The 23,935-nt window shown below is 45.0% G+C and overlaps 1 protein-coding gene across 2 annotated transcripts in view; it reads left to right on the forward strand.

The window, feature by feature from the left end:
* NUCKS1 (nuclear casein kinase and cyclin dependent kinase substrate 1) overlaps positions 1–6,153 on the forward strand; it is a 34,032-nt gene extending 27,879 nt beyond the window's left edge. For both annotated transcript variants that reach the window (XM_081491089.1, XM_081491090.1), the window contains exon 7: positions 507–6,153. In XM_081491089.1, coding sequence (XP_081347215.1) covers positions 507–706 — 200 coding nt within the window. In that variant the 3' untranslated portion in view covers positions 707–6,153. The remainder of the gene's footprint in view (positions 1–506) is intronic.
* Positions 6,154–23,935: the final 17,782 nt, after the last annotated feature.

Raw genomic sequence — 23,935 nt, forward strand, 5'->3', positions numbered from 1 at the left:
TTGGGGTACACGTGTCTCTTTCAAGTCTGGTTTCCTCAGTGTATATGCCCAGCAGTGGGATTGCTGGGTCATTTGGCAGTTCTATTTCCAGTTTTTTAAGGAATCTCCACACTGTTCTCCATAGTGGCTGTACTAGTTTGCATTCCCACCAACAGTGTAAGAGGGTTCCCTTTTCTCCACACCCTCTCCAGCATTTATTGCTTGCAGACTTGGATAGCAGCTATTCTAACTGGTGTGAAATGGTACCTCATTGTGGTTTTGATTTGCATTTCTCTAATAATGAGTGATGTTGAGCATCTTTTCATGTGTTTGTTAGCCATCTGTATGTCTTCTTTGGAGAAATGTCTGTTTAGTTCTTTGGCCCATTTTTTGATTGGGTCGTTTATTTTTCTGGAGGGTGTCGTCTTTATAAGATTTTTTTTCTTACAGATTGCTTTGTAGCTGATTTTTGTTAAAAACATTAGACATTTCTTCCCTTCCCCAACTTGATATTTTTCTTCTTTCAGTGACACCAAGTCCTGTGAAAGGCAAGGGGAAAGTGGGTCGCCCCACAGCTTCAAAGGCATCAAAGGAAAAGACTCCTTCTCCCAAAGAAGAAGATGAGGAACCAGAAAGCCCTCTGGAAAAGAAAACGTCTTCAAGCCCTCCACCTGAAAAATCTGGGGATGAAGGGTCTGAAGATGAAGCCCAGTCTGGGGAAGATTAAAAGTGATGATGGTCTGGGGAGAGATTTTATTTAAAAAAAAAAAAAAAGAGAAAAAAAGAAAAAAGAAAAAAAAAGAGGGGAAAAAAAAGAAAAGCTACTTAAGATAGAATATGGTTTTGGCTATGGCTTGACTCATGGGCTTTCAATGCTTTTTTTCCCTTTTGTTGAAAATAACATTTTCTTCTTTTCTTCTTCTTTTTCTTCTTTTTTTTAAAGAAAAGCATTGTATGTTTAATTTACCTTTTTGTCTATTGGTCTCTTCGTCATGACTCCCTCTTCCCCCTCCCCCCTTTTCCCAATGAAAGCCATGTTAAATTAATCACTGGATTGACTGCTTCATCTTTTTATTCTTAATGGAGGGTATGCCACAGTTGTAAAGCAATAAGATTTGAGGTAAACACTATGAAAATTTTGCTTTTTGCTAAATGGTAGCAAGTTGAACAGTAATCAAAAAATGTAGGAGGTTTTAGTTAAAAGTTATTGCTTCTTTCTCTACCTGAATTAAAAAAAAAAAATCAGTTGTCATCTAATACAAGTTTATATTCTATATACAAAAATATGGATGTCTAAAAAAATCATGATGTTAAACTTCCACTGATGGGACGGGTAGGAGATAAAGATGAATTCTGAACTGCTACTAAAGGTATTCATGTTTTTTACTGTGGGGCAGGGTAGGGAATTGAGGTTACCTGACCCTGTTTGGGGATGTAGGTTTGCTTGTTTTTAGTTTCATCACTTGTTATCTCTAGGAGACTCGGAGCCAGTGATCCTTTTATTCAGCTACAGTCTTTAAAGAACTTAAAAAAAAGCAAGGGCCACCAAAACTTAAATCTTTCTTGATTTTCTATTTCTATTTCATTCTCTAATGGTTCATGTTTTTAAATATATATATGTATCTATTCTGTTTCTTGGATAAAAAAGTTTACCGAGGATCAAAAGAAGAAACCCTACAATTAAAATGGGGAGATCTATATATCACAGTGGATTTCTTCTCAAACTGACAATGTTTAGGTTTTAAGCAAAATAAAGTGCCAGTTAATGTGAAACTCAATCACAAAGACTTGAGATTTTTGCTTTATGAAAACAGAACTGAAATTCTATTATGCCATAAATGTGCACTCAGAGTCCATGAACCATGCTCTAGTTCTATTGAGGGATAGAGTGTTTTCCTGTCAGACCTGTTCTCCCATCTCTTGGTAGGAACATGGTATGGAGCGCGTCTCTTGGCTTCCTGCTCGTGCACAGGGTACTCCTGCACAGCCCCTCGCAGGCCCACCAGCCCTGCTCCAGGACATGGTTTCTCTTGCTTCTGTTCTCCACTTCATATCCTGTACTTGGTGGAAGTATGTGACATGCTTCTCCAACACTGTTCAATCAGCGTTTGTCTTTATACTGGTGCCCTTGCTGACCGCATATGTCACTTACAGCAGCAGTTTACAGGGCTCTGCAGAGCTGGATAAACCATGCATTCAGGAGGCCTGTGTGCAGTGGGTAACAGTTACATGCCTGATGAAGGTAGTCAGGAGACAGATCTGTGGGTTTGCTTCTCCACATTCTGATACCATTAGCTAATGGGAACAAGGTTTAGGGGGTCTTAGTGTGCTAATGGACTTCCCAGGTGACTAAGTGGGTAAAGAAACTACCTATAATGTAGGACACACCGGAGATATAGGTTCGATTCCTGGGTTGGGAAGATCCCCTGGAGGAGGGCATGGCAACCCACTCCAGTATTCTTGCCTGGAGAATCCCATGGACAGAGGAGCCTGGCGGGCTACAGTGCATAGGGTCACAAAAGAGTCAGGCACGACTGAAGCAACTTAGCACAGGACACGGTGTGCTAATAAATTGAAAAAGTAGTGAAATTTAACATCTGCCTTTTTATCTAGATTTGCTTCCTCAGTATTTACTAATGCAGTTTTCTTTCTGTCTGCTGTTATAGCATACTTTCCTCTCAAACAACCTGGCTTTCCTACAGATGTTCATAGAAAAAAGGTTATTTAAGGAATATTTTTAAGACACTGTAAGGAATATCCTTACTCTGTGATTTTTTTTTTTTTTTTAAAGAAAGCACCAGTGGCAGAGAGTCATTTCACTGTTGAGCTGTAGGGGGTTAAAGAATGAATTTGGAGATTCTAGTACTCAGCCAAATATGTAAAACTTGAACATAAGTAGCAATTGGACTATTATCTTTCATGATGGTTGACTTTACAGTTGTGAACTTTGTAATGAGGTGTTAAAGATTATTCTTTTTGCTTTATTGGTTCAGGTATTTTAACAAGAAGGTTTGTGTTCACATGTTTTTTAAAAACCTATCAGTGTTTCCACCATGCACTTCTGTTTTTAGGGGTTTATAACTTTTAAGTCTTAACATTCCTAGTAACATGTGTGCTTTCCTCGCGAAGACTAGGGGGAAGGGTCTTTTAAACTTTAGCCTTAGTATTTTATGCAACAGTCTCTTTAATGTATTACTCTGCACTAACGTTTCTGTGATATATGCACATCCTTTAGAGTAATCACCTTCTAGGTTATTTGTGTGCATTTGGTTGGGCTTTTTGTTTGGGATCCCTTTTTTAAAGGTTAATTCATGAGATTAAAAAATGTATATTTCTTATAGACTGGACAAAAGGATCTGTGTCCCCAAGAGAGACAGGCTCTGAAGGACTTTGTTTTCTCCAGTTTTTGCTGATGATTTAAAACACTCTGGTCTTCCCCTCAAATCATGCATGCAAATAGGACAGCTGTGGTGTCTCAACTGGAAACAGGTGCTCAATAGTCAGGCTTGGTAGTGATGTCAGGACAGGTTTCAGGCGATAAGCTGCTAGTGACTGGCCGTTGGCACCACCCTTGACTAAACGCTCTCTTTGTCTAGAGTGCCTCTGAGGAGGTGGCAGTAGTGCTCGCTGTCTTGTTTTGCAGCTACTCAGGAAGTGGGACATTCACTTTGAAAGTGCTTGTTTGTGTTTTCTCAGTTCTGTTAGCTCTGTTAGGTTTACCTCTGGAACATGGATTTCGGCAGCTACGCTGACTGACACTACATTCTAGTTCTTCAGATTCTTGTCTCAGACTTCCCTCCCTAACACACACATAGAGCTAGGTAGCCTGCACCTTTTATATCTATTGTAGCCTGCTGCTGCTTTTAGCCTTTCCCACCTCGGACTGTAATCAATGGAGTGGGCTCAAAGGATACGTTTCAGTTTTCGTAAGGGTAGATTTGTCCTGCTTTGTAAAACATTTCTGCCTCTCATATCTCTGCTCCCTGTTGAGTCCAGGTAGGAAAATTAATGGGTGTTTTCCTCCTTTAGGGAAGTAGTGAGTGGAAATCTTTGAATCTGGAAGAATAGTGGTTGATTTCCCATTATGAAGCTTTTGATAACCTTTTTTGTTTTTTCTTATAATAACTGGCTTGTTCCAGGTTCAACCCTTAGTTCAATACTTAATTCTTGGTACTGGTTCAAACAGCATTTTCTTACAGGTAACTAATCAAGAGTGGAATTTGAGATTAACAGTCCAGTAAAGTTTTTGAGATGCTTACAGATATGATCAACTAAACTGAACTTGACACTTTTTTTGAGGCTAGTTTTCCAGGGGTTGTTTGTTTTTTAATCCATGCATTGAGGTGACAGTGGGTTTTAGAGTCCTTATTGGGGGAAGGCAATAGTGCTTGTTTTCCCTTTTCTCTTCTCTAGGAGAGGCTTTGAGGGTGTCAGAAAGGCAGGAGCAGAAATTAATTCCAGGAGCTACAGGGAAAGCTTTATAAAAGGTCATGTGACCACCGTGGCTTTTATGGAGAAAGGGAGTTTTGATTTGAACTCTTCTTTCTGTGCCTGCATCACCAGCAGCTGTGCCTAGAAGAAGCTATCACCTTAGGAGTTTGGAAAGGCAGAAACCTGGCCTCCAGTTTTTATGACATTCAGACAGAACAAGCAATATTCATTTTCTGTCAAGGGATAGCTCTTGAGGTTAGAGAGTTGTCCTTTTCTCTGTGCAGGGAGCTGGGTTTATTTGAAAAGGGAGTTTATTTGAATATTGGGACGTCAAACTACTTAAAGCCAAATTTCAATCTGCAACCAATTTTCCCTTTTTCTTGAGATAAGCTTGATACAAAATGAGTTTTCTTGACTCCCAAATCCCTAAGTTGCACTTTTTTCTCAAAGCCTAATTCAGAATTCACAGTGGTGCTTTCTGTGTATTAACCACTATTGGAAAAAAATCCTGTAAACCTGCCTGTTGCCATGCCATGGAGTGACTGGACTGGTGACATCTGTATGGGCATGCTTTCTGTGGCTGGTGGAATGCCACCATTGTGCATACACTTTGTACATCAGGGGTGAAGGGAGGGTTTTCTAGGTTATGGGGGGAGGGTAAAATTTGGATTTTTTTTGTTGTTCCTTTTTTGTTGGGATGTAGGGGTATAGTACTCAGTTTATGCCCTAAATAACTTGTATAAAAATCCCTGAAGTATTGTGTGGGTGTGTGTGTGAGTGTGTGTTTGTCTGGCAATTAAACCTTTGTCTTCTGGAAATTAGCAAATTCTTTTTTTTTTCCTCCAGAAGTATTTGTTACAAGATTTGTAAATAAGAGCTCTACTTAGTTTGTTTACCAAGAACATGTTGCAGCAAACCTTTTACACCTAATTCCCGCAAGGCTGAAGTAAAGACTTTTAAGATTTGCCAGGTTAAGCAGCAGCCAGGTTCTCAGTCATTGTTGGCCTTGATTCATCTTTCAGACTTCATTTTGCCAGCTCTGAAATTCCCAGTCTTCCTTAATTATAGTCCTTAACCTTTTATGTTCTAGAAGCAGGAAGGGTGAAAGAGAAGAACCTGCTTAAATGTATTTAATTGTCCATGGGCTGAGACCCGGGCATCCCTAAAGACTGTGATGCTGGGTGTATGTGATCAGACGCCAGAGGGCTGGGCATTCCTGCAACACCTTAACAGTGCTGACACCTGCAGCATGGTACTAAGAAAGTTAAAAGTTTGAATGTAACCACTTTATTTAAAAGTTTTTTTCTTTTAATTTAAATGAAATGGGGGTTGAGGTGAACATGATTTTGTTGACCATGTCCGTGAATTCTAGATGCAACATGCATTGGTAGATTTGTGCGATGGTCTTTTGTGATACTTAATTTTTACATATCCCAGTCTCTGTATGTATCTGCATAAACAAAGAAAAAACAAACTCCTGCTTTCTTTTATTGAAGGGTTTCCGGGACTGCGTGTCTGTTCCTGAGCTCTGTTTAAGTATGTGTATCCTTTGCTTGTATTTTGTATTAAAAAATAAGAAAAAGAACACTTTACTGTTGAGCATGTCAGCATTGTCCCTTTTATTTTTTTTCTCTTTTTGGGACATATGAAGCAAGTTATTCTTTTTCTGTATCTTTTTTTCTTTTGTAAACTTTTTTTTTGTTTTGTTTAAAAATGGCTTTATAAAAGGGCTTTTGTAACCCAGATGCGTGCTCTGTGTACTTCTTGTAATACTCAAGCAAATACACTGATTTACTGTACAACTGGGCACCTTGGCCTGTCACCTCCCAGTCTAATTTGACTTTAGGGGGAAACTGCTAGATGAATGAATTCTTTAGAAATTACCAGTGACCATCACTGTTGTTGGTAACAGGAAAAGTATGTTTTGTCTTAACTAGGACTAGAGTTAGGAATCAAGAAACACACTCATTAACTTTTGATTAATCAAGGGAGCATGAAGCTGGGTGCATGAGGAGTCCTAATTAGTGTTTTTTCTCACGTTCATGTCCAGGTTATGAAGTCTTACGAGGGCAAAATTCTTTCAACAATCATACATAATGAAGAATAATGTTTATACGTGTAAAATAGACACTTGCATTCAATTTCAAATACCTGTAAAAATTACACTCTCTTGCAGTTTGCAGTTAACTATTACCTCTTTGATGGAGAATATGGTACAAAATACTGTACGTATTAGGGATTTATCCTTTTCAACCTTTCCCCTGATTTACATTCTTGCCTTGTCATCCAAACATTGTTAATTCACGTACAAATTCACCTTGGCTTTGAAATTAAGTGCTTTTTGCATGCTGTTACCCTTTAGTGACTAGCTAACTTGGCATTTATTTTTTATAGAGTTGTTTGTTTCAAGCCAAAGTTTACTTCAGAAGAACGTTAACCAGCCACTTTTCCTTCTGTCGATGTTTTATGATTAACATCAAATTTCTGTTTCAGCACAATGCTGAAGAAATAGTCTGGTTTACAGGACTTCAAAGACCATCAGGTCAACAAACATCAGAGGCATAGTTTATGTTTGGTAAAACACATTTGGAACTCCTTCCCTCCTTCGACTCCTATCTGTGAGCATTACTCTACAGTAATTTAACATTGCAGCTGTATAGCACTTTGAAGTTTATGGAGAATTTTTTAAAATTTATTTTTGATAGAAGGATAATCACTTAACAGTCCCATATTGGTTTCTGCCTATGAAGCATTTCTATTTACGTAGTACCTCTTTCAGTTTTCCCAACAACTGAGATTGCTCAGATGTTCCTCCAATTTTGTAGAAAATAAATTGGCTCAGGTAGAATGTGATTTAATGTGGCTAATATGTGACAAGGCTTCAGATCAGGTCATTCTTTAAATTGTCACAGCTGTTGGTTCTAAAACCAGCTCCTTCATACTGATGATAAACTTTTTAACATATTCTTCAGCATCACTACAGCAGAAACCAAATTCTACAGCAGAAACTTTAGTATAAAAGTTCAGATTCTACAGCAGAAACCGATCAGTTCAGTTCAGTTCAGTCGCTCAGTCGTGCCCGACTCTGCAACCCCATGAACTGCAGCATGCCAGGCCTCCCTGTCCATCACCAGCTCCCAGATTCCACCCAAATCCATGTCAATTGAGTCGGTGATGCCATCCAACCATCTCATCCTCTGTCGTCCCCTCCTCACTAACAGTGATACTTGAACCATTCAGTGTTACATCAGAGATTTAATGGGAAATTTTCTTTTCAATAAAATACGAAAATTTCTCATTAAATGCTTAAATTTGCTTGAAAATCCCTGTGGCCCCTAGATAGGAAGCTTCAGCTTATGTGAAAAGCTTTCATTTCTTTCATCTGATTATGTTTTAAGGTAGTAACTACCTAGAGAAAAATGTTATCTTGACTGCCACTCTGATCCCTTGCCAGTAGAGGGCGGTGTCCTCCATGTGCTTAGCCCATTCCTTTATCATCTCTTTCCATACTGCCCTGGGCTCAGCATCCACAGCATCAAGACACTCTGCCATCTGCTTGTGTTAGCAATGTTCTGTGATCAGTGTGCCTGCTTAAGATCCTAGTGTATGCAGCAGTAATATTTCCTGATTTTAAGTGCAAAATAGGATCTCTTGATTCATGCACATCTGTCTGCTTATATTCCCTTAACAATTCCCAAAACCTTTGTGCATAACATTCCCAAGATGAAAGTATATGTTGAGATTTCAAAAATGTAGCTGTGAACTCTTGGCCCCATTTTGAAACAAGTATTGCCTTTTAAAATTGCCACATCTTTTTGCACAAGCAGCACTGATAACCTGTGTGTGTACAAAATTACTGAGACTTCAAAGTAACACGGTACCATGTGTTCCTTTACATTGATGGCATGCTTCTCTTTCCCTCCATTATTTTACTAGAATGGACAGGTACCCATTTGCCATGTTTTGGCTGGGGCACCACCAGGAGCAGTCAGCACTGCTCATGGGTGTACCTCCTGTCTCAGTGTTAAAGTCCTGGACAAATATTGTGAAATAAATGTGTGTTGATTCTGGGGTCAGGGAATGAGAGCACAGCCAGAGTTTACACCCTAGTAAAATAATTACTTTAAAATATGATAGCATAAAATGTTAAAAGTAATAGTTTGCCTTGATTGAGCTCCAAACTGGCACCCAGAAGTGATTTGTTTAAAAATCTAACTTTAAGGAATAAATAAATGGAAGATCACATAATATGACAATTGTTGGTAATATTTTAGCTATTCAGTTGAATAAATATAGAAGGAGAGGCACACACACACGCAAACCCTTTTATTAGAATGTGTAAGACCACTTCCTTGGCTGATATGTAATGTGTCTAGTAGATAATACTTTGTCCACCTTGGGTAGGAACATGAATACATAAGGCTTTCCTGATTACAAGAGATGGGGAGAAATGGGTTTAGGTAAGGCTCTGAAGGAGGTAGAAAGTCACTGGCACAAGGAAATCAGTGACCTAAAGACCACTTCCTTGGCTGATATGTAATGTGTCTAGTAGATAATACTTTGTACACCTTGGGTAGGAACATGAATACATAAGGCTTTCCTGATTACAAGAGATGGGGAGAAATGGGTTTAGGTAAGGCTCTGAAGGAGGTAGAAAGTCACTGGCACAAGGAAATCAGTGACCTACCAAATTGACTACCAATTTGGTAACTAGATGATTAGTTATGTGGTAAAAATTGATTCTCATCAATGAACTCAATGTGTATAGTGATATAATTAATATAAAGTTGACGACGAAACACTTGTTTTTACCCAAAAACTTTAGAGGCAGTCACATACACTGAATCCTCACTTTGTGACTATAAATTGATTCTCTAGTTTGACTTAATGAAATAAGGTACTTGTCATTTTCAAAATACAGTTTTACCTCTAAATGTAGTTAAGAAAAATGAAAGAGCAAAGCACTTTTCTAAGACACTGAATGTCTTTAGGAGTCATAGAGGACTCAGCTGACATTCTAGGTAGATCTTGGAACATAATCTGGGGTTTTGGTAACCTGACTTCATATCTAATGCATGCCACATCTCAGTTAGACTCCAGGCTCCCCGATTTGGTCTTCTGCTTCTGACCTAATTTACCACCATCTCTCTTCTTTTTTTGGTGACTAAACAGTTGCTATGGGCTTAGTGTTTTTGAGGCAAATATGTTGTTTATACATGAATCAAGTAGCCCTAGAAGTCGTTGGGGAACCACCTGTCCTGTAGAGTCACACAGTTGGCCCAAGTACAAGATAAATAGCATTTCCTGGTAAACCTGGAACAATGTAGAGCTTAGATTCCAAAGCTCCATTGTAGGGAGCTGCTGCTGTGACTTCAGGTATACAGGATGTACACATACACAGTGCCCAGTCAAAGGGAGTGCTTGTTGCTCTAGACCTCGCACAATGGGCTAGTCTTTGGTCATTACAAAGCAAATCGTTCCTTTTCTAATCTTGCTTTCCCTCTTTCTCTTCCCACGCCCTCAAGTAAAGCAATAAGACCGAAGCTTTGGCTCATGGGCCACTAACTGAAGAAGTCAACAGTACTGAGCAGCCACTGAGAAGCAGATGCCTTGCTCTGGGAGATTCACGTCTAAGAGGGGACATGCTCCTACTGCCAGACAGTGGCAATGAGAGTTTCTAGCTCATCTGTTGCTTCTGGAGTTTACCTCTGAATTAGCCTGCAATTTTCAACAATGAAAATTATGGTGACTATATTCCCAGCCCAAAATTGGGACCTGTGGTATGATGAAGTTTTGTCCTACTCCTTATTGGATAAAACAGTCTACGATACAGTCTGGATCTCAGAGTATTAGCATTTCTGTGATATTTTCATAGTTTAAGGAACTAAAGCATGAAATACTTAAAACTGGATTGTTCCAGAAAATGCATGTGCCTTGTATAAAAAGTGTAACAGATGTTAACAACAGAGTTGAGAATAGTATATAACGCCCACTAAAGCATGAGTTCCTTTTTATTGAAGCCTCATGTCATCTTTCCTCATCTTGATACCTGCTTTAAAAAAAGCTTTGTGGCTGGTTGTGGATCAAGCAGATCAGCTCAGAGAGTGATCTTAGGCTAGTCACTTACCTACCTGGCCCCTCATCTCTCCGCACCCCATGCGCAATTCTCCATTTTATATAATGGGACTGATTTTCCTTGCTTTGAAGGGATGCTATGAGCCTGAATGAGGCTGTGTGCCCCTAATGGCTTGAACCTAAGTTGCTGCTGACTTTGTAGACTAACTGGCTTGAAACAAAAGCCGTAGTGTACCTCTAGGCAAGGTACAGGGGTGGTGAAAACCTCATTCATGCAGAACTGAAATCCTTTTAGCTTTGTCTCTGAAGTACAAATGAGTTATTTATTAGTAAGAACACTTGCAAAAGGGTAAATTTTAACCAGCCCACAGTGTAGGGTGGCTTTAGAGGGGAAGGAAGTGGCAATAATTCCCAAGTCTACTCTAGTGAAAGTATTTTTTTTTTAATTTTTAAAAGTAATTTATTTATTTTTAGTTGTGCTGGGTCTTCATTGCTGCACAGGTTTTTCTCTATTTGCAGCATGCGGGGCTACTCTCTAGTTGTGGTCCTCAGGCTTCTTATTGTGGTGGCTTCTCTTGTTGCAGAGCACAGGCTTTCTGGTGCATGGGCTTTAGTAGTTGCAGCAAGTGAGCTCAGTAGTTGTGGCCTTTGGATTCTAGAACATAGGCTCATTAGCCCATGCAACACATGGGCTTCCTGTAGGATCTTCCCCGTTGAGAGATCGAACATGTGTCTCCTGCATTGGCAGGCAGGTTCTTTACCACTGAGCCACCAAGGAAGCCCGAAAAGGTTTTTTAATAGTGGGGGTACACAGAACTGATTGGTGTGTGAATATTTCTTCAGCTTCTCACACACAAAAAAATTCCACCCGGTAGTTACAAACTGTATTTCTAGTTATGGGACATACTTTTAAAAGAGGGAATGCTCATTTTCACTGGAAAGCTGATTAGAAATACTTGTCAGGAGCATATTTCTGGTGTATGAAATCTCTATATTTTTGTATCTTTGGTTTTTCAAGTTTAATACCAGAAAGGAAGCCACAAAACTATCTACTGGAGCCATTATCAGGGACAGACCCCCCAGGGGTCAACTGAACTGTTTTACTGTTGCAATGTGATATCCTGTGTTCTCATGACACTGGGGCCTCGCTGGAGTGCTTTCTGTAGAAGGCCCCTGTCAGGAAACCCTTCTGTAGACAAAGAGCATCTTGGCAACCGGACCCCAGGGATGAGCTAGAAGATGGATCCTCCCTTCTCCCCCACAAATTCTCTGCAGTCTGAGGGGAAGGAAGATGCAATTTCAACAGATATGGAAGAGGCTTTTTTTTTTTAAGTTTGATTTATGTGAGTTGAGTAACAGTCAGACTAAAAATACTGAAATTCTGGTCAGAAGCCTGTTATCTTGAACACTCTCTTCCATCAGATTTTTAAGAAGATCATTTGTGCTTCTCGTGTAGATAAAATAACTCCCAGAAGTTGCAAGTTCCTCTTGTCATGCTATCTCGCCTAAAGAGATAGAACTGGTCATCTGGGCTTTAGTAAAATTTTCACTTTTCGCAACCCAGTTAGCATCTCTGAGCTCTGTTAGTGTGCCTGACACATGCTTCCTCCTCATTAGGCACTTTGGATAAGTGTCAGCATTTAAGGTCATGAGAACTGGAATTTTATTCCCTATTAAGAGTATGGTATTAAAAAAAAAAAAAAAAGAGTATGGTATTAAGAAAACTGAGCTATGCACCAGGATGGCTCTCTTCTCCTCAGGCTTAGCTTTCACAACATTCTTGCAGAGTCAGAATGTGGGCTTGGGGGCAGACAGACATATAAGGCAGGTTCTCAATAGAAAAGCATCCAGTGGTGACCCAGTGTGAGGGATGAGAAAACTGCCTTCCTCAGCCCTGTTTCTCTCCTCACTTGACAGGCCAAGTCAGTTCTCGCTTGTGTCGGTCAGACTTTCCAAAGAGATTTCTTTGTTATGGGGTGTTTATTTCTTTTTGTGTTTTCCACGTTCTTAAAATTCTTAATTGAGAATACACATATTCATTTTCTAATCAGTGTGATGGAGTTAAACGACTAGTAACTAAATGCAACTGTTATACGTGTTGGAAAGGAAGGTATTAAGGATTCTGCAATTTGATACACTTTGGCTGCCCCTGGAAAAGGGCTTTAAACCAGTGGTTCTCAAATTGTGATCTTTGGACCAGCATCAGCTGGGAACTTGTTCAAAATGCAAAATCTTCAGCTCCATCTCAGGCCTATTGAATCAGAAACTGGGAGTAGGGCCCAACTGTTGGGGTTTAACAAGTCTTCCGGTTGATTCCAAAGCACACTGAAATTTGAGAACCTCTGCTAGTTTAAATCATGACAAAGGATCAGCTGGACCAGATCCTTGCCCTTTTCTTCTTATTGGAAAAGGCGACTTGGCCTAGATAGTGCTATTGTGACAGACCAGTTATTGCACCCATCTCAGTTTGGCTCAACAGCACCAATTAAACCCCATAACTACACCTTTATTTGCCTTTCCTGGAAATGATTTTCTTCACCCCTAGATGCTTCATTCCTCTCTAAGAGTCTCCAAAGATGGAAACAGCCCTTTTCTCTAGGATGAATCCTGCTGTCATCTCACTGGTACCTCTGATTTTTTTATCTTGTGCCTTAAGAATCCTGCCTGCTTTTGGACTTACTACAAAGCCAGGCCTTGGTCTTAAGTTGTTTTTTTCTTTTCAAATTCTTTCTGGGAAGACCACTTGACCTTGGAAATGTCTTTGACAAACCACAGATGTTCATGTTCAAAAGCGAAAATACATAGTAACATCCTTTAATAATCTACATCTCACCCTGGAGAACTCATTTGGGCCGTTAACCCTGTACTTCTTCTAACATTAGTCTTAATAAGAATATCTCTTGTTTTTGAGTGTTTATGTTCAAGGAATCATCTTGAGCACTTATCATGGCTTCTATCAATGAATCCTTACAACAGTCCCATGAGATCCAGGTAATATCATGATCCCCAAATTGCAGAGGAAGAAACCGAGGTCTAGAGGGGGTGCCCCAGAGCACATGGCCTGACAAGCACAACATTCTGCTCCTCTTTTTTTTTTTTTTCCCAGCTACTTTTTTATTGACCAAGGCCAACCTTGATAGGTTGCATTTGGCTATTCCCTAGAATATCCAGCCTCTAACAGAAATATCAGGGAGCAGTGAATTGACCAAAAAAATAGATTAAAAGATATATAATGAAGAAAAATAACTTTAGACAGAAAGTTGGGGATCTGGGTTTGAGTTCTGGTTCTCCACCACCAGGACGCTGACTTTCCCAAAGGGTCCATTTTCTCAGACTATTACCTGTGTCTGTGACGCCCACTTCTCAGGGTTGCTGTGAGGGTCGTTCCAGGGGACGCAAAGCTAATGATGCATCATTAATATGAACGAGGAGCAGCCTTGGCTGTCAAACCAGAGTGCCCTTCATTTGTACTGCAGAGACAAGAGGCAGTTTCTCTGGCTGTGCCTTCTGTAGGGGGTGGTCTGCGGGGGCAATCCAGGTAAGTGAGGGGATGGGACCCACGAGGGGATGGGACCCACCCAGCCAACGGCTCCCAGCTGCCCACCCTCTGTGCCTCCCCAGAGCTTTGCTTCAGGCACTGTCTATTTATACTTGGCCTATGAAATAGCTGGCAAACAACAGGATTCTTATGTACATTTTGGTATTCGAGGATAGAACCAGATGGGGGTCTCTGATCCGGAATGTCGCAGCGCCGGGAAGGGCACAGGCTAGGCCTGCCTGAAAACAACATTCTCCTGACTGCTCAGACCTCTCTGCTTAGGGGTGAGAGTGATGCATGGTGGAAGCACAGAGAAACATCTAACAAAGAGGCTCTGACTGGGAAATAGGACTGTAGCGATGTGGCCTGGGGCTGGGGAGGGTTGGGAGTGGTGTGAACGCCCACTCAGCCCCCCAAGACCCCTCCGATGCAGTGCTGCAGCTCCTATAGAGCAGAGAGGTGTGGGTGGGGAGGCCCCGGAGTTCCAGCTGCACCTCCGTGAACAGGCTGCAACTGCCTGCCGAGTGCAGGCCTGTGAAGTCGAGGTCCTGGGGGAATAGCTGGTGGTGAGTGGAAAGTGACATGAACCAGGAAGCTGGGAGGGAAGGATCCCAGGGGACCACCTTCCTCTAGCAAGTTGTTTGTAGCTGTGGTCGCCCTGCATCTTCCTGCCTCCTGAATCCACCACGGTGTGCTCCCAACTCAACAAGATTTCAAAGGTATTCCATTTATTCCAGCACACCTAGTATTTCGTTTTTGAGTGCGGCCTGTGTGTGTGCATACGAGAGAAACAGGCAGAGCATCAAGGGTTTGTGTGTTGCAGAGACCGGGAGGCTGGGAGGGGGGCTTCCCATCCCCCTGGAGCCCCTCCTCTCTAGTCAGTGTAACCAAAGGACACATTGACTGTGGGGTCCTCCCGTTTCCCCAGGCTAATTACATGCCTCTTTATGAAAAGAAATAGTTTCTCGGCCAAGCTGGGAAACCCAAGTCCCCGGTGCCCCCTCGTCGCGGGTATCATGGGAAGGACAAGAAAGGAGGCAGCTGCTCAGTCCCCCCTGCCTTCCTCGGTCTCGCCCGGGGCGCCCAACCCGGCCTGGAGACGCGGAGGGCCTCCTCCTCCACTCAGACACCTCGGAATCCACCCCTGGGCCGGGCTGAGAGACGCGGATGCTGGGAGGAAACCCTGGCGAAGGATGCGAGGAGGTGGGGGACACGGGCTGGGAGTCAGAAGAGACCCCGAGGAAGCGGAGTTGTTTCCTCACAGCCCCTCAGCTGCCGCCCGGTTGGGAGAGCGGTGTGGCTGCCCCACCCCTGCTGCGCGCAGCTGCCAGGGATGGAGCCGCCGCCCGGGATGGAGCCGCTGCTGGAGCTTAGCCGGGGGAGGGCTGGGGGAGGGAACGGAGGACCGGCCCGGGGCTGCCGGGGAGGTTGGCGAAGGCCCGGGAGGGACGAGGCTGCAATCCTCCTCTCTCCTAGGGCTTGCATCCTCCACCCTCCCAGTCCCCGGGAGCTGGGTTTAGAAATCGTCCCTCGTGGGATTCCAGGTGAGGACGTGGAGAGGCGGGTATGGGAGCAGGAAACAGCTGGGCTGCCGCTTCCAGGGAAAGGTCGCTCGTGCGGCAGAGACCAGGATGTGAGGGTTACGGGCACCTCTCCTCTTTCCTCTGTCGGTGAGACAGACAGACGGACGCAAAGAGACGCAGAGAGAGAAGACCCCACTATCCACAGTCGCTGCGAGACCCACAGCGAGAGGGAGGAAGCCGCTGAGCGGGGCGGGACCCGGCCGTGGAGCCCGGGAGAGGCTGACCCTGACCCTGACCTCGGGGCTGCCCATCCCAACTTCTAGGGCCTCTATCTCCCCGCCCAATTCTTGTTTTAAAAAATGCCAAAGTTGGGGAGACTGGGAATGGGGAAATCACGAAGGGGAGTGAAGATTAAGCTGCATTTGTGGTCTTTCTGTGGCGATTCAGCAATCTCTTTCCTGAGGAAAATCTGCCCACTGATTTATTATGCCTCAGTCAGTTCAGTGGCTCAGTCGTGTCCGACTCTTTGCGACCCCATGGGCTGCAGCAGGCCAGGCCTCCCTGTCCATCACCAACTCCCGGAGCCTGCTCAAACTCATATCCATCCAGTCGGTGATGCCATCCAACCGTCTCATCCCCAGTCGGCCCCTTCTCCTCCAAGAAAGCCCCTCAGTCATTACACCTCAGCTGCAGTCAACTCAGAGCTGGGTAAAGAAGCAGAGGACACTGGAGGCTGTGAACCCCTTGAAGGCAGATTGCTCTCTCTCGCATTTGAAATCTTTATTGATATCATTGCAAATTCACACACAAAAAACTACTAACAATAATACAGAGACCATTCCTTGTACACTTTGCCCAGTTTTTCCCAAAGGTAACATTTGCAAAGCTATAGTATAATATCACAATCAGGATATTGACCCTGATATAATCCACAAATCTTATTCAGCTTTTCCATTTTACCTGTGCCTGTGTGAGTGTTTAGTTTTATACAGTTTTATCGCCTGTGTATGTTTGAGCTGTCACAATCCAGATTCTGAAGTTACAACAAGGAACAAGGATCCCTTGTGTTGCCCTTTTATAACCATCCCTGCCCACCATCCCTGGCAGGCACTATTCTGTGAGTCACTTCTAAGGTTTTATTTCAAAAATACTATATAAAAGAAATCACGGGCTTCCCTGGTGGTCCAGTGGCTAGGACTCTGAGTTCCCAATGCAGGGGGCCCAGGTTCGGTTCCTGCTCAGGGAACTAGATCCCACATGCCACAACTAAAAGATTCTGCATGCCACAACTAAGGCCCAGTGCAGCCAAATAAATAAATAAATGTTAAAAAAAAAAAAAGAAATCACATAGCTTGTGTCTTTTGGGGATCGGCTCTTCTCTCTGCATAATTCCCTGAAGATCCATCCAAGTTGTTGTGTACATCAATAATTCATCCCTTTTTATCCTTTTTATTGATGAGTAGTAATTTGTGATATGTTGGTACCAGAGTTTATTTAACCATTCACCTTTTGAAGGACATGTGGGTTGTTTTCAGTTTGGGGCTATTACAAATAAGGCTGCTATGGATGTTCACTTTATGTGAGTATCAAGTGATTTTCTATCTAATGACCGCATTGCATGGGCACACAGTGGGTCCTCAGTCAATACTCCTTTGAGACTGAGGACAACTGACTTTGGCACTTCCATCCAAGGGGGAGCGAGGGAGGATGGGAGGATTACAGTATATGACAGGAGTTACCCTCAACAAGGAACCAAAAATCAAGGTGCCATCTGAAGAAAGGACTGATCAAAAGACACAGAGTCATCAGCATCAAGCAGTGGGGACAATGAGGGCAAGATTCTATATAGAGACAAAAGGTAAGGTTCAACACACCACCTAGAGTAATGGAAATAAAAGCAAAATTAAACAGGTGGGACCTAATCAAACTTAAAAGCTTTTGCAGAGCAAAGAAAAGTGTAAACAAAGTGAAAAGACAACCCTCGGGATGGAAGACAATAATAGGAAATGAAACAACTGACAAAGGATTAATCTCCAAAATATACAAGCAGCTTATGCAGCTCAATACCAGAGAAACAAACAACCCAGTCAAAAAGTGGGCAGAGACCTAAACAGACATTTCTCCATAGAAGACATACAGATGGCTAATAAGCACATGAAAAGATGCTCAACATTGCTCATTATTAGAGAAAGGCAAATTAAAACTACAATAGGTATCACTTCACACTGGTCAGGATGGCCATCATCAAAAAAATCTACAATCAATGCTGCAGAGAGTGTGGAAAGAAGGGAACCCTCTTGCACTGTTGGTGGGAATGTAAATTGATACAGCCACTATGGAAGACGGTATGGAGATTTCTTTAAAAACTAGGAATAAAACCACCATATGACCCAACAATCCCACTGCTAGGCATATACCTGAGGAAATCACGATTGAAAAAGACACATGTATCCCAGTGTTCATCTCAGCACTGTTTACAACAGCTAGGACATGGAAGCAACCTAGATGTCCATCAACAGATGAATGGATAAAGAAGTTATGGTACAAATATGTAATGGACTATTACTCAGCCATAAAAAGGAATGCATATGAGTTAGTTCTAATGAGGTGGATGAACCTACAGCCTATTACACAGAGTGAAGTAAGTCAGACAGAGAAAGACAAATATCATATATTAACAAATAAATCACATAGATATGAAATCTAGAAAGATGATACTGACGAACCCATTTACAGGGAAGCAGTGGAGACGCAGAGGAGCCTGCTGGCTTCAGTCCATGAAGGTCACAAAGAGTTGGGCACGACAGACTAACACTTTCTTTCTTCAACAGAGGCATAGAACAGACTTGGGGATACAGTGGGAGAAGGAGAGGGTGGTTTGATTTGAGAGAATAGCATTGAAACATACACTTTACCATATGTAAAATAGATAGCCAGTGGGAGTTCGCTGTATGACAGGGGGAACCCAAAGCCAGCGCTCTGTGACAGGAGAGGAGAGACGGAGGCGGAGTCCCCCTCGGGTGTGCCCAGTCACAAGGAGCCCTTCCCACCCATTCAGGGCCCCCCTGGCCGCTCCAGTGGTCAGCAACTGTCCAGTTCTGGTCCAGATGTCTTTGCACCCATCATCACCTTTTTCACTGGAGTTATTGATACTTCTCTCTGCCAAGCTCAGACCTCCTAAAGTGAGCTTGAAAAATATCAAGTAGATCATGTAACTCCTCTGCTTGACTCCTTCTGGTGTCCTCCTGCTGCGCAAGAGTGAAACCCACACTCACACTCACTGATCCAGCCCCATCTCTGCCTTCCTCTCTTGCTCTGGCTCTCTTCCCATTCCTGGCACGCACCTGCCTCAGAGGCTGGCCCTGCCTCAGGGTCTTTGCCTTTGCTCTCCCTCTTTCCTAGTCCTTTCCTCCCAGATCTTCCTGGGATGGGCTCCTCCTTAATTTTTCAGATCCAGCTCGGTGTCTCCTCCTCAGAGGGTGCTCTCTTCCTTGGCCTCCCCACCATCTCCTCCCCAAAGGCGCCCTGACACATCATCTTCTTTTACCATCTTCATAGCCATGTGCGGTTCCTCCAGAATGTACACTCCAAGATGGAGAGACCTAGAGTGTGTCCCCAGCATCTAGAAGGGGCTTAACCAGTGTTTTCTTGGACGAACGGATGAATCCCCTGAGGCTGCATTCGGGCAGAGAGAGGCCTACAATGTGGGTAGAATGCTGGCTGCAGAGACTAGAAAACCAAGTATAAGTCTGCAACTGCACTTCGCCGTATATTACCTGCGTCGCTCCAGACAAGTTGCTTTACCTCTTTGCATTTAACTTTCCTCATCTGTAACACAGAAGTGCTACCACGTGGCTTCATAAGATTGCAGAGATGATGAGAGAATTATATAAAAGCACAAAATAGATACGGAATAAGCACTGGTTTAAAAATAAATCCACATGGTTATCCAAAGACAGTAAAATAGAGCTTAGGTGCCGTTACCTACTAACTTCTTCACTTCTGTTACCAACTTTGTCATTTTTATTTAAGAAGGCTGACACACAGGGCAACTCTAATGGAGAGCTCAACAGAAAGCTACCGCCTGCAGGCCAGATCCAAGCACTTCCAGTTTCTGTCTGGACCATGAATGATGAAGGGTTTTTGCATTTTTACATGGTTGGAAAAAAAAAAAAGAAGAAATTTTCTGACACAAAAAAAACTGTATGAAAAACTCAAATTTCAGGGTCCATCAATAAACCTTATCAGAACACAGCCTTGTCCACTCGTTTACGCACTGCCTGTGGCTGCTTTCATGCTATGAGGGCAGAGTTGAGTTGTAACAGAGGCCACCCTAAAATATTTTCTATTTGACCCTTTACAGAAAATTCACACAGACCCCTAGCTGATTTTCAAAAGTGAAAGGCTGGTGTGAGAGGCCTTCTGGTGACAAGGAGGTCAGCGAGGCCCCGAGGACCGCTCTTCCCTCGGGACGCCCTGCTGCACTCTACGGACGCCCGTCTCAGCCCAGCCACAGAGGCAGCGCCAACCTCCGAGTCCAGAGAGATACGGAGGGGGGCTGCACACCTGTAAGCCTTGGGGGCAGAGTTCCCAGAATGAAGCCCCCCAGAGTCCCTTGCCCTGTTGCTACTCCTCTGACCTCCCTTTGCTTTCTTTCTAGAAGGTGGTGGTGGGGATGTTAAGGGGCTTAACTTCTGGGGTGCCAGCTTTGAAAGACAAAGGCAGTCTACCCAGTGGAAGGGCCCTAGGTACCCTCTCTCCTCCCAGAAGCTCTTCCAGGTCCAGACTGGGGTCCCCAAAGAGCAGCCTGTGAGAGCTCCGATAGATTCTTCTTAGGAAAACACAGGAGTGCTAGCTGCTTGGAGGATGTGGGAAGTCTGCTCTTAATGACAGGCCTGTCTCTCTGGGGAACTTATAATCACCTCGGGAGGCTCCCCCTTCATGGCAGGGACTCAGGGCTGACGGATCCAGGAGATGGCAGAGGCTGCTGTGTGGCCTCCGGGGCGGGTGGTGGAGGGGAGCACAAGCAAACCCAGAGCGAGGCGCGGGGGTGAACAGGAAACCAAGGTGGGGGGGGGGGTCTGGCTGCCTCCTGGGGGCCAGGCGGGGAGCGTGCAGAGGGCTTGGGGGGGTCAGGCTGCCTCCTAGGGGCAGGGAGGGGGGTGCGTGCAGAGGGCACCACCCCGAAGACCCCTTCCCTCTTCTCGTCCCTTCTTCTCTGGGGGATCAGGAGGACCAGGCCGAGACCCCACCATTGCCCCGCTCATCCCGAGAAAGAAGAGGCTTTTCCTGGAAACTAAAGCCGTCTCAGGGAGCAGAGAGCAGGGCACGGTCCTGTCTTTGGGCTCCAGTCTCAGCATCCACAGCCTCTGCCCCCTGTGGTCACCCCCCTCAGAAGGAGACAGACAGGGGACCAGGGCTCAGGCCAGGCTCCAGCACACACGGCCGTGCAGCCCTGGCAAGTCCCTTTCCACTCCTCCAAGTTGGCATTTCTGTCCTTTGCTTGTCTGCCAAGGTCTTCATGAGAACTGAGTGACAATGCATGTGAAACGGCTTAGAAAACCATGGAGCCCGGGAGGAACTTTCTCAGGAGTGAGCTGTGGTCTTGGCGTCCACACCACCTAACAGACGGCCTGAGCCTGCCGTTACAGCAACGGCAAGACAGGCCCCGCCTGGCTGACTGACTCTGAAATGGCCTAACCATCACCCACCCTGAGCACAGTCGGAGGGGGCTGGAGGGCTTGAGCAGTGAGCAGAGGAGGGCTCTCCCAAGCTGGCAGGCTCCGGAGGCGCTATCACAGGCCCACATCACACGGGCCCCTGCCTGTGGTCTGATCTGGGCATCGCCCCATCGGCCTGGCCTTCCGGTGGCAGCCTGGCAGTTAGATGCAGATTGCAGTCTGCTTCCCACCAGGGCTGGTGCAACAGCTTCTCCTGGTCCTCTGCTCTCTTGGGCTGCTCACCCATGCTCAGGGCTAGCAGGGTGGAGGAAGACAGGTTGACAATGTGTGGATTTCAGGAGGCACCTGCCTCTCTCCTCCTTTATTCTGAAAAGGTGTCCGTAAAATTCTAGAACCTTCACTGCCCCTCACCCCCACCCCATGTGATCGCTGGGAGCTCAGCACCAAGGCTGTGAGCCTTGGGTTCAAGGCCAGTTCTACCTCTCTGTGGCCACGTCACCCTCGGTGAGCTACCTCTCCGGGGCTGTGTCCTCGGTCCCCTGTAAAACATGGACACCTTCCTGTCCACCGCTCAGAGTGTGAGGAGCACAGAGGAGATGTCTGTGTGAGTGCTTTGAAAATTGTGCCGTTTACCTGCAAGGACCCCGACTGTCATAGAATGAGGAGGACTGGCAGGGCTACAGGCACAGGCCGCAGCCCTGAGTCTGGGGTAGCAGGCAGGGAAGGGGGGAACAGGGCAGGGACTATTTAGGGCTCTGTAAAGCACAGCACGAAGCCCTCTCTGATTCTCACACAACCCTGAGGATCGGTACGATCCTCCCCATTTGCAGGTGACCACGTAGCCTCAGCAAAGTTAAGTCATTTGCCCCAAGTTCACTTCTAGGGAGACCAGCAAGCCCATGTTAGTCTAACTCCAGTGTCTGTGATCTGTGGACCCCTCCAAGGTTCTAGACTATTCTGGGTGTGGGCATAAGATTAGATAAAATGGGAGTAGGAGGAGAAGAGGGCATTGGAGAGGGGCAGGGAGAAGCCCGAAGTTATCCCAGCACTGAGAGTGCCTGGCCTGCCACGGGTGCAGGGGCTGCAGCCAGCCCATAAGGGCCTTCGTGCAAATTTGGCAAAGGTAGGTGTGACCACCAGCCTTGCCTAGTTGAGCTTGTGAAGTGAATAGCACGTACAACTGTACATGGCAGCCCTGAGAGGGACTCTACAATTAATTAAAGAGAAGAAAAACCAAGCAAATTAAGGATAGAGATTTTGCGGCTTGTGCCCCCTCCATTTCCTGGCCTGGGAGCCCAGCCAAGGGGCCCCTCCCACAACTTCCTTCTGGCCCCCAGGAGCTGCAGAGTCTGGGGGCTGGCGACCTGGCCCAGACCACTGAACCAGGTCTACTGTGCCTCTCTTCCCCGCAGGCCTGGGGACGGATTGTGCAAAAGTGGTACCACAACCTGAGGCAAGAGGCTAGCTCACAATCTAGTTATTAATTACTCTCTTGCTTATTATCTTGAGCATTGCATCAGGACCAGGACCGTGAGAATGGCTTTATAGGCATTTACATTAGTATCAGTTCCCCCTTCCCTGCAGACACACACACACAGGTCTGGGTACAGCAGTAAGTCCTGCCAAAAGTCACTCCAACTCCACCCTGTCGCTCATCACTCCTGGCACATTGAGGTCATCCCTTCCAGAATGGCCAAAGCTGCCCACTCAGGCAGGATCCCCAGTGCAGACCCTGAAGGTGGGGCCTGTTGCAGGGAACCTCCCCTCGATCCTTGAGCTGCTGTGCTGCACTGAACTCCAGAACGCTTAGAGGAGATTAGAGATTCCACACCTTACCTCACGTGCCCAGGGCAGTCCCTCCTCCAGTCAGACTCCCATCCCTCTTGCTGCATTTCTAGTGTTTTCTCTTTTGTTTGGCTCTCCTTGCCTCTGGCTGAGTAAAGAGTGTGAGAGAACCTACTAGTGGGGATAGCAGTGTCCTCTTACTCCCGCCTTGCAGTGGAAAAGTCAGCCCCACGGGGATAATGGGAACGAGACCTCGAGGTCTCTTCCCTCATGCCCTCCTGCCCCTTGCTTGACCCTACCTCCTCCCCTCTCTGGAGAGTGTAGAGGCACAGCTGGCAACTAAACCCCTCTGAGCACCTCGGCCTCCTGATCTGGGCTCCATCCACCTGCTGCTGCTGCTGCTGCTGCTGCTGCGGGAACAAGATGAGTGAGCGAGCTCTGAGCCCTGGCTTCTGCTGCCGGGCAGGGAACCAGGGCAACCAGGGCTTGAGTCAACCAGATGAGGGGCCTCAGGACCCCCTGACTTCAGTCCCACCTCCCTTGGCAGGTGCTTGACCTCAGTTTCCCCATCCGTAAAAGGAGGTGGCACCTGCCTACCTTAAAGGTACTTGTGAGAATCAAACCTGCTGATCTTGGTGAAAATGTTTGTAAGTTGTTAAGTATAGCACAGAAACGAGTAATTATCTCTCACCATCACCAGCACGCTGGCCTCAAAACCCCGCTCAGAACTTCTCCGCTTCCCTGGAGTTATACCACTGAACTTCATGTTTGACCTCTGGAATGTGGTTCTAGCCTCGACATTTTTGCACTTGCTGATGTATTGCTGAATCATGTTTTCTCACCACTTTCTAGTTCCCAAGAGAAGACTGCAACCTCCACGAGAGCAGGGAGACACCTCGTATGTCCTTCCCCATCTCCTAAAT

The sequence above is a fragment of the Giraffa tippelskirchi genome, chromosome 5 (genome assembly GCF_054371585.1).
Source record: "Giraffa tippelskirchi isolate mGirTip1 chromosome 5, T2T-mGirTip1v1.2.pri, whole genome shotgun sequence".
NCBI classification, from domain to species: Eukaryota; Metazoa; Chordata; class Mammalia; order Artiodactyla; family Giraffidae; genus Giraffa; species Giraffa tippelskirchi.